The sequence below is a fragment of the Octodon degus genome, unplaced genomic scaffold, assembly GCF_000260255.1.
Source record: "Octodon degus isolate 3935 unplaced genomic scaffold, OctDeg1.0 scaffold00025, whole genome shotgun sequence".
In the NCBI taxonomy this organism is placed as follows: Eukaryota; Metazoa; Chordata; class Mammalia; order Rodentia; family Octodontidae; genus Octodon; species Octodon degus.
In genome coordinates this window covers 3321637-3331682 of record NW_004524601.1, presented here as the reverse complement: position 1 = coordinate 3331682, position 10046 = coordinate 3321637, and the positions used below count along the sequence as shown (strand labels likewise).

At 47.9% G+C, this 10046-nt stretch overlaps 1 protein-coding gene and 1 pseudogene across 2 annotated transcripts in view; one reads left to right on the top strand and one right to left on the bottom strand.

Annotated features, from left to right (window-relative positions):
* Positions 1 to 1596: 1596 nt before the first annotated feature.
* Positions 1597 to 3377, bottom strand: LOC101574872 (annotated as a pseudogene).
* Positions 3378 to 8399: 5022 nt separating this feature from the next.
* The window catches only part of Coq10b (coenzyme Q10B), a 26968-nt gene continuing 25321 nt past the window's right edge, over positions 8400 to 10046 (top strand). The window contains exon 1 of one of the 2 annotated variants that reach the window (XM_023712402.1): positions 8400 to 8608. In XM_023712402.1, coding sequence (XP_023568170.1) covers positions 8520 to 8608 — 89 coding nt within the window. In that variant the 5' untranslated portion in view covers positions 8400 to 8519. Of the gene's footprint in view, positions 8609 to 8684; positions 8847 to 10046 lie in introns of those variants that run through there. The other variant, XM_023712403.1, reaches the window with a different exon arrangement.

Sequence of the window (10046 nt, the reverse complement as noted above, 5' to 3'; positions counted from 1 at the left end):
TTTGGTTTTAATCTTTTATTTATTTGTTTGGTACAAGGGTCTCACTACGCAGCTCAGGCTCATAGTGGTCCTCCTGTCTCAGCCTCCCCAGCTCTGGCATTACAAGCGTGTACCACCACGCCTGGTTTCAGTGGCACAGCATGCAGTAACAGGGATTGAACCCAGGTCCTCACACCTACCAGACAGGCGCTTAGACAGCTGAGCTATCTCAGCCCACACCTTAAGACTTTTATATTTGCAAGCCTTATGTAACTCTCATCCAGCAATGTTTTATGCAAGTTTACTCCCCAAAACCTAACAACAGATTTTTACATGAAAAGCCCCCAAAATCTGAAATTTACAATAGCAGAAATAAAAAGTAAATGGGATGGGGCTGGTGAGATGTCTTAGTGGTCTAAAGCACCTACATAGAACAAGCTAAGCTAAGCAAAGCACAGGGACCCAGGTTCAATCCCCAGCAGCACATGCCAGCCAGCCCCGGCCCCTGGTGGGCTGAGCTGGCCACATACACACACAAAAATAAATAAATATTTTTTTAAAAAAAGTAAATGGGATATAAGCTCAAAAATCTTTAATGAAGGAAAGATTTTTCTTTAAGAAAAAAAATTAATGAAGTATCCATAAGTACTGTATCCAGGTACTGATAAAACATTGAACAGGCAAACAAGAAAACATAACATATGAAACAAGTACACTTAATCAGAGCACACTCTAGGTGTATCAGCCATTTTTTAAATTAATTTTATTGGGGCTGGGGAGATAGCTCAGTGGAATAAGCACTTCCCTGGCAAGTGCAAGGGCCTGAGTTCAATCCCCGGTTCTGGAATAAAGAAATAAAGTAAATAAAGTAAATGAATAAATTTCATTGAGAAAGAAATAGCAATGAGACAGTTTCAAAACAGGTTAGTAGGACAGTTACAATAATTAATACATTGCATATTGTTGTCTTCATAGTAGTTCTTCATAGTACAAGATGCAGACATGATATCTTATCTAAACACTATTAGTACAGATCTTTCTCCTCATTAACTAAGAGAAAGTAGCTGTATATCTATCCCATTTTATATATACAGATAGATAGATATTTTTTTCACTACAAAATGGTCCTTCACTTATATTCCCTTTTTTGGTTAGTTTTGTCGGAGGTGGGTATTCCATTGCCACTCAAATATTGTAGATGCTTGAATTCAGCAAAATAATCCAATATAGTCCAGTAGGCCATAATAGTAGTGGGTTATCCACAGGACTGGCAATGTCAGAAGTTGTTGACTTGAGCCTCTTATAGCTCAGCGTATTAATTTTTTTTTTTTTTTTGTAGAAACAAATGGTTTATTTGGTAAGAAGGAGTAAAAAGAAATTCTTAATTCCTCTTCTTTTTTTTTTTGCGGAACCAGGGATTGAACTCAGGCCCTTGCACTTGCCAGGGAAGTGCTTATTCCACTGAGCCATCTGCCCGGCCCCTTAATTCCTCTTCTTGCTTCTGCTGGCTGAACTGAATTGTGGTCACATGGATGACTACATCTAACAATCCTTTCACAGACTTGATCTTCTTGCAAAAATGCGGACATCTGAGTTAACACAAGTTGGAATTATTTTCTAGACAGAAATGCCAACCATTGTGCTTTCCACCATGTTAGCTTGCCATGGTCTCCTTCTTGTCTTCGGGCTTCATGGCAGGAAACAGGAGCACTTCCTTGATGTTGTTGCAGTCTGTGAGGAACATGGTGATGCGGCCGATGCCTGTGCCCCAGCCGGCTGTGTGGGGCAGCCCGCACTCCAGGGCTGTGCAGACGTGCTCGCCGATGAACATGGCCGTCACTGGCAGCCTTGGCCTTGGCCTGTTCTTCAAACAGCTGCTTCTGCCTCATGGGATCATTGAGCTCAGTGTAAGCACTGTAAGCGCTGCACACCTCCTTCTTCATGACGAAGAGCTCACAGCGCTCTGTCAGACCCTCTTTAGAACGATGCCATTTAGCTGACAGGCTCATGATCTGTGGGTGATCACAATGACCGTAGGCTTGAGGCACGTCACTTCCAGAACTCCTGACAAGCTTATCAAGGAGCCTGGCTGTGGTCTGAGGTGGAGGGCATTCAACAGCTTTTGCTATGCAGATATCATCAAGAATTTTGTGAGTTTCTTCTGTTTTGAAGAGGTTAGCTTCAGGCAGCTTCACCCCTAGGGCTTTCTCCAGCTCCTCCACCATGCTGATTTTCCAGAAGGACGGGGTGAAGTTGATCTTGTAGGCTTGGCCCTCGGGACCACCTGGGTGGTAGGTGATCTTGTAGCTGCCTGCATGCTCTTCACCATCCCTGAAACCAACTTCTCTGTGATTTCCGTGAGATCATGACAGTCTGTGTAGGCCACGTAGAACTCACAGGTGGTGAATTCAGGATTGTGAGTCAATCAATTCCTTCATTCCAGAACTGGCGTCCGATTTCATAAACCTGATCAATGCCTCAAACCACCAGCATCTTATGGTAGAGTTCTGGAGCAAGCCTCATGTATATGTTCATGTCCAGTTTGTTGTGGTGATGAAAGGCTTGGCCACCACTCCTCCCGGGATGATGTGCATCATGGGAGTTTTAATCTCCAGGAATCCCAGCTCATCTAAGAAGCTTCTAATACATGTGATGACCTTAGAGCAGATGATAAACTTTTGCCTCACAAGTCATTCAGCATCAGGTCCAAGTACCTCTGCCGATACTGTGTTTTCTTGTCTTTGAGGCCGAAGTACAGGTGAGGTAACATGCAGGCAGGGGGACAACAGTGTGATCTCGTAGGGGATGATGCTCAGCTTACCCTTCTTGGTTTTCCCAGTATTCCCCTGAACTCCAATTATGTCTCCCCGATGCAGTCTGTTGTTGATATGAATAAGTTCTTCCTCTGATTTATAATTTCTGGAATTGGCCATGACTTGCAACTTGACTCCCTCTTCTCGGAGGTCGTAGAAGATGAGCTTCCCCCCAGAAGCTGTTGTAGCATGGATTCTACCTGCCACCTGCAAGGTGATGTCAGTCATGTGATCCCGAGGCTGCAGGTGACTGTATTCCTTGATGAAGCGGGTGAGTGAGATGTCTACGTGGAATTTGTGTGGGTATGGATCCTCAACACTGGTCTTTGGCTGGTGCACTGCTTGACTGCGGATCTTGTAGTATGGATTTGGGTCTAGGCGCTCTTCCTCAGCACCCACACCATTGTCAGTAGTGTGACTAGGGGCAGCCACAGCAGCTTGGTTTAGCTGTTTCTCACTGAGCTCTTTCTACTTGGCCTCCTTCTCTGCCACTTTCTTCTCAGCTCTCAGGCATCTTTTTAGTTCATTTTTGCTCAGGTTCAGCTTGATGTCCACTTTCACCTTGGCCCCCTGTACTGTTGCCATCTCACCAACAATACAATGAGAAAGTCTATCCATTCTGAATTATAATAATTTATTATAGTTTATAGTTCTATGTTTATAACTATAAATAGACCAATCAGAACTTTTCCTAGGGGTCATAAAATAGGACATTTTGTGTAAGTCATAACAATTTTTTTTGCAATGATTTAAAAGTTATCTTAAGTTTTTTGTTAGTTAACTTTATACATTTATAACCAATAGGAGTCAGAAGGGAAAAGAGTGAAAAATTCTAGATGGAATCTGTGTTTGTTGTGCTTCCTTATCATAAGCCAGGGTTTAGGGTCTTGTCTGTTTTATATCCTTGAAAGCAAGGACTTGTTTTAAGGGGGATCCCCTCTCAGTGATCTATCTTAAACTTTGGAGCAGCTGCTACCACCGCGCAGGTCCCCTTCTGGCTGATGGGGGTAGTTTGTACTAGAATCTTTACGGGGGGGGGGTGCTCCCTTGAAAGCCACATCTTTTTAATGTATTCCCAAAGGGTAGACCAGTTCAAGATGTAGTGTTGCAATTTCTAGTTTCCTTTGGCAACCACTTTTCCCATTTTCTAGGAGGGTGCTTAGGGCCAGTATCAATACTATTTTTTTTATTTTTCTGAGACAGGGACTGGCTATGTAGTGCAGGCTGGCCTTGAACTCAATATGTAGCCCAGGCTGGTCTACAACTTGCAACAGTCCTCCTGCTTCAATCTCCAGAGTGTTGGGATTATAGGTGTGCATCACCATACCCAGCACCTAACTTTTATTTATTTATTTAGACAGGTTTTCATGAAATTATTCACAAGATCACTTTGGACCAAATTGTGTTTAATGTATATCTACCTGTCCAGCCTAATATTTTTCATTTCTATGTAAGTGGCCTCAAATTTGTGCCAATCCCTCTGCCTCAGCCACTCACATGCCAGGATTAGAGGCATGCGCCACACCCCCAGCTCCCGCAGTGAAAGTCTGGATGGACACTTCTCGGGAGCTGGAGTTCAAAGGAGTCCTAGCTTTCAAATATGCATCCTGAGGAGCAGGGAAGGTGGAATCCCACATCGTTTTCCCGTTCTGAAAACCAAGGAGAGAGACGTCCCTGTCCATCCCTGCTGGTTCTGTTCTTGTACCTGTAGCATACCTCACAGGGCCAGTGGAATTGAGGTGGAGGTGCTTGAGAACATAGACTAGGCGTGGTGGCATGAGCCTTTAATCCCAGCACTTGGGAAACTGAAAATAGAAGGATCACTGAGTCTGATCTAAGGAGACCCTGTCCACCCAGTACTAAACACAATTTTTTAAAAAGAAGAGAACAACTCTTCATGGCCCCTGTACCCCTTTTCTCAACATCCTGTGACCCTCTGGCTTTTCCTTTTTCTTTTCTTTTTTTTTGCTTTTCCTTTCTTAATCCTCAGTTAAATGTCTAAGTCCTAAGTCCAGGACTCACTTGTTGGCTTGGAAATATGCCCTGGGAAAAAAAGGAAAAAAAGAGGCAGTCCTCCTGGTATAGGGATGATGCAGGACTTCAAATAATTGAAGGGGAATCTTGTAACTCTCAACCTGCTAGATGTCCAATATGCCAAGTTTGTGTTCCCAAAGTCGAAGAATAAATTCTAAGGAGCAACAGAGGTTAATAACGGAATATAGGGGCTGGTGAGATGGCTCAGTGGTCTAAAGCACCTGCTTAGAACAAGCTAAGCTAAACAAAAGCACAGGGACCGCGGTTCAATCCCCAGCACCACATGCCAGCCAGCCCCGTCCCCTGGTGGGCTGAGCTGGCCACACACACACACAAAATAAATAAATAAATAAATAACAGAATATATTTGAGGCAAAGATAGCATCTGTATAACAGAGACAAGAAGGCAGCCTGGCTAGTGGGTTGCTGCAGACCCCACTGACACGGACGCCTTTATAGAGCGAGAATCACAAGGTGAGTATAAGGTGGGACAAGACTATGACCAACCAGTAAGACTACAAGTACAGCTGCGTAGGTAATAGTGCTCCAACAGGGAAGCAAGTCATACAGCAAGCGTGCCTGGAAAGAGCAAGAGCCTTTTCTGGAAGGGAGAGGTCAAGGTCCTGGTCCTCCACCCTGGTGACTGATGCCTATTTGTGTGTGTGTGTTTGAGACAGGTCTTACTACGTAGCTCATAATCCCAATCATTATTGTTTATCTCTAAGTTCCTAGGCGCAGTCTTCCCATCTGAAGCTTGGCCTTCCACGGTGTGCCTGCTCCCCCCACCCCAGTTGCACCTTCTGCACTGACTCCCTGGATGGCCTAGCCCTGCCTGCCTACAATAGTTTTACCTAACTTAGCTGTCTACAATCTGAAGACTAGGAGTGGTGGTTATCAGCTCCCTTAATACCTGTTTTTATGTAAAGCTAACATCAAACACCTAACTGTCCAAAAACTGCTTTCTGTTCTATCAGTGAAATCATCTGTGCTCAAGCGCAGGGTCCTGAGTTCAATCCCTGGCACAGAAAAAAAAAAAAAAAAGAAAAGAAAAAGAAAGAAAATTCACTATTTGGGGCCAGGGAGATGGCTCAACAGAATAAGCACTTCCCTGGCAAGCGCAAGGGCCCGAGTTCACTCCCTGGTTCCACCATAAGAAAAACAAACAAACAAACAAACAGAAATCATCTGTACTCTAATGGCTCTGCCTCAAAAGACTAGTCAACAGGCATTATTGTCAGGGGTGGGGGGTATAGAGCTGGGATGGAAGAGTGGCGAAGCCAGGAACTCTCTGTGCTTGGCACTACTTTCCCAACCCTTGCTACACAAACTGCAGAGATAACTGGGACTAACAGCTTTCTCAGGTTGGGTCTCTGGTCTTTATACAACATGCCTTCAAACACTAAGAAAGAAAAGAAATAGCTTTGAGAGAAAGTTGGAGTGAAGAAGACTCAGCAATGAGATTGGTCCTTATCACACTTGTGGCCAGTTCATGAAAAACTTGGCCCAAGGGCCATCAGTTTTTCAGGCCAAAGGTGAAAGCCCTGAGAACTGAAATAGCTTCCTCACATTGAGGAGCAAATCAGAAAGGGAACAAACAGAGCAGGTTCAGTGTCCCCTTCTATGTGTGCAGGAAGCAATCAGGCCAGACTGTCCCAGGGAAACCATTCCCCTGAGATTTAAGAGCAGCATCCATTGCTAACTGACTTTTTTAAAAAAACGTATTTGGTTGCTGCAGGGTCTCTCTTTGCAGCTCATACTCATCCTTCTGCTTTCAGCCTCCCCAGCGGTGGGATTACAGATGTGGACCACCACACCCCTGCGCTAGCTGGCTGAGCCCGCCCTGTGGGCAGAGCCTGTGCGACATAAGGTGCTGGGGATTGAACCGTGGTCCCTGTGCTTGCCTAAACTTACGCAGGCACTTCAGTTTGCTGAGCTATCTTGGTGGCCCCCTAATTCACTTTCTGGCTGACAAGAGTCCAAAATTTTCATGAGGCATGTTCTTCCCCAAATCTGTTTTAACACATGGCAAATGACAGGAGACAAAAATTGTAAGGCCAGCCCCACCTCATCAAGGTCAGGTGTAGCAGCGTATGCCTGTAATCCCAGTGCTGGGGAGGCTGAAAACAGGGTCACTGCGTCTGAGCTGCATAGTAAAACCCTGTACCAAATACATAACATTAAAAAAAATAATAATAGTGGGGCTGTTGAGATGGCTCAGTGGTCTAAAGCACCTACTTAGAACAAGCTTAGCAAAGCACAGGGTCCGCGGTTCAATCCCCAGCACCACATGCCAGCCAGCCCCGCCCCCTGGTGGGCTGAGCTGGCCGCGCGAGCGCGCGCGCGCGCACACACACACACACACATAAAAAACCAAAAAAAAAAAAAAAAAAAAAAAGTGGCTGGGAATATCTCAGTGGTCCACGCTCTCTTGGCAAATACAAGGTCCAGAATCAGATTCCCAGCACCCCCTGCAAAAAAGAAATAAACACACTATTAAAACTACTAAGAGTCAGCACCATCTCTATCCACTTAAGTTTTCCAGGTTTCATTCCCTATACATTTAAGGTTTTGAAGAATGAGCAAAAACCGAAGTAAGATACCGAGTGTAAGTCCATCCGGAGGTTTTATACGGAAAGATATCCTGAAGACAGAAAGTGAAGGACACTGATACAAAATATTTTATTATGGACGGCGTCAAACATTTGCAAAATCTGTGGCTATGGAAAACTCCCTACTTACCCAAGTTCAATAGCCATCAGCAGATGATCAAGTTTGTTTCCCAGAGATTATTTTAAAGCAAGCCAGGCATTTTATTTCTGAATACATCTGTATGAATCGCAGAGACAGACTTAAATAACGTAAGGACAATGATTCCTTTCTTTTTTGCGCCAGGGTCTCGCCACACAGAGCAATTCTCGCTGGCGTAATGAACACTCTCCTACACTTGGCCTCTAATATTTTTCTTCGATTTCGGGAGAAAAACAAAACCCTCGGTTTACGAAAAGCAGCTGTTTCGGGGGCCCACACACTGGAGCAGCCGGGCAGCCCGGCCAGCCCCTCCCCGAGGACGCCGCTCCGGTCCCCGCGGGCAGCCCGCGAGGCGGCGCAGGCTGAACGAGGCGGCGGAGCGCGGCGCGCACGGCTGACTGCGTTCCTGAAAAGCACCGCGCGGCCGCAGCAAGGCCGAGAGCCCGCCACGCACACGCGGGCGGGGCGGGGCGGGGCGGGGCGCAGTTAGGTAACGAGGCGCCGCCCGGGCCGGGCCTCACGTTGCCTGACCCCCGTGGGGTGAACCGGCCGGAGGTCACCGCGCTACACGCGGCCAGTCCGGCGCAGGACCGTTGAGTAGCTAGCACCTAGGTGGGGCTCACGTGTCGGGCCTCGAGACCGGAAGCAGCCCCGAGGCCACGGGGGCGTCCCCTAGAGTGTTACGTAAGTGCGTGAGCGGGCGGCAGGCGTAGGGGCGTGTCCTGGGGCCCTGCGCCCTCGTGATTGGCCGGCAGGAGGCCAGGGCGTTTGCCGTCCGCCCGGCGGCCTTGGGAGCCTACGTCAGCTGGAGCTGGGAGAGCGGGAAAGGGGCGTATCCTGCTCCTCGGGGACCACCGATTGGCTGCAAGGCGCCGGCGCCCGCCTGAGGGCGGTACCGCGGCGCCACCCTAGCCTGAGGTGGCTGCCGGCTTTTGAGAGACGGTCATGGCAGTTCGGGCTGGCCAGAGAGTGTTTACGAGGGCAGCTTCGGGATGCAGCGCGAAGCTGGCTCGGAGTCCCGCGCAGAACGTCAGGTGAGGAACCCAGAGGCACGGGGACGCGTTTCCGCCCGGGCTGGCGGACCGGGGGACCCGAGGCTCGGCGTCGGGACGGTCGGCCGACCTGGCCCGTGAGCGGGGCCTCGGGGGCGGCTGAGGTCGCGCCGGCCGCCGGGACACCTTCGGTCGCCTGGCCGCCTCGGCGTCGGGGTGCGCGGAGGTCGAGAGGGGCCCACTGCGAACGACAGGCGCCAGCCTGGCTCCCCTCCGCGCTGTGAGTCGAGTTCCTGTAACCTTGAGCCGCGCTGGCCTCGATTTTCCGGGTTGCTTGCGTGGGGAGGCGGGGTGGAGACGGAGCCGGCCGGCACGCCGTGCTCCCTGCTGGCTTGCCTTCTCGAGTGACCGCGGGGAAGTTACTCCGGGAAGTTGGAGCTCCAGGCGCTGAGGGTTCGTTCCTAGTGCTGGGTGGGGGAAAGCACGTATTGGCCGAGCCTTGGGCATTATTTTCAGTGGAGAATTGTAAAAAGCACCAGCAACCTTCGACCTCCAAATCCTCTCATCAAATACTGGGCGAAACAAATACAGATGTTGACTCCTGATTTAGGGAGTAACTTCAGAAAGTACTTCCAAGCAGAAGAGCACCCCTATCACACGCGCGCACGCGCGCACACACACACTCTGCATCCTCCTGTGTTGTTCTGCTAAGTATTGGACTGCAAGTGTCACTTTCACATAGATTCTGCCCTCTGGTGTAATAAAGTTTTGGAGAATAGTATTGGCAAATTATTTGTTTCATATAAAGACAAGCTTTTTTCCGTGTGATTGTTTCACCGTGTAACTGTGAATATGACTTCATGTTATAGTTGAAGGCTGACTTCTTTTTCCTTGGTGCTGGGGAGTGGAGGCCAGGCCCTTGCAGGTACTAAGTCAGCGTGGCTCCGTACCACTGAGCTGTACCCCTTGGTCCCTGTTCTTGGTAGTGAAAAGTAGATGTGTTGTCCTTGTCACTATAACCATAGCATGTGCAGTGGTCAGGAGATATGTGGGTTTGCACAGATAATTCCTTTAGGATTATAAGCAGATTGTGTAAGGGGAATCTTTCGCGGAGTGTGGGAAAGTAGTACATGAGCCTAGTAGGAGACCAGGTACGGTGAAAAAGTAAGTTTCCTAGTAACCAAATTCACCTCTTCAGAAGCATATACGCGCACACGTATACACGCACATGTGCATGGTGTATTTATGACGCTTGCAGTGCTGTGATGCTGTGCCCCTGAGCTACCTCCCCAGCCCCTTTCAGCTTTTATAAACAACTTTGTTTAAATATTCTTTTTTATTATTACTTTTTTTTTTCCTGCATACTAGGGCCTCAGGACTTCACACTTGCCAAGCAGGTGTGCTGTGCTACTGAGCTACATCCCTGGCTCTATTTGTTCAAATATTCTTATATTATGGAGTCCACTTTTGGTCTCTTCCT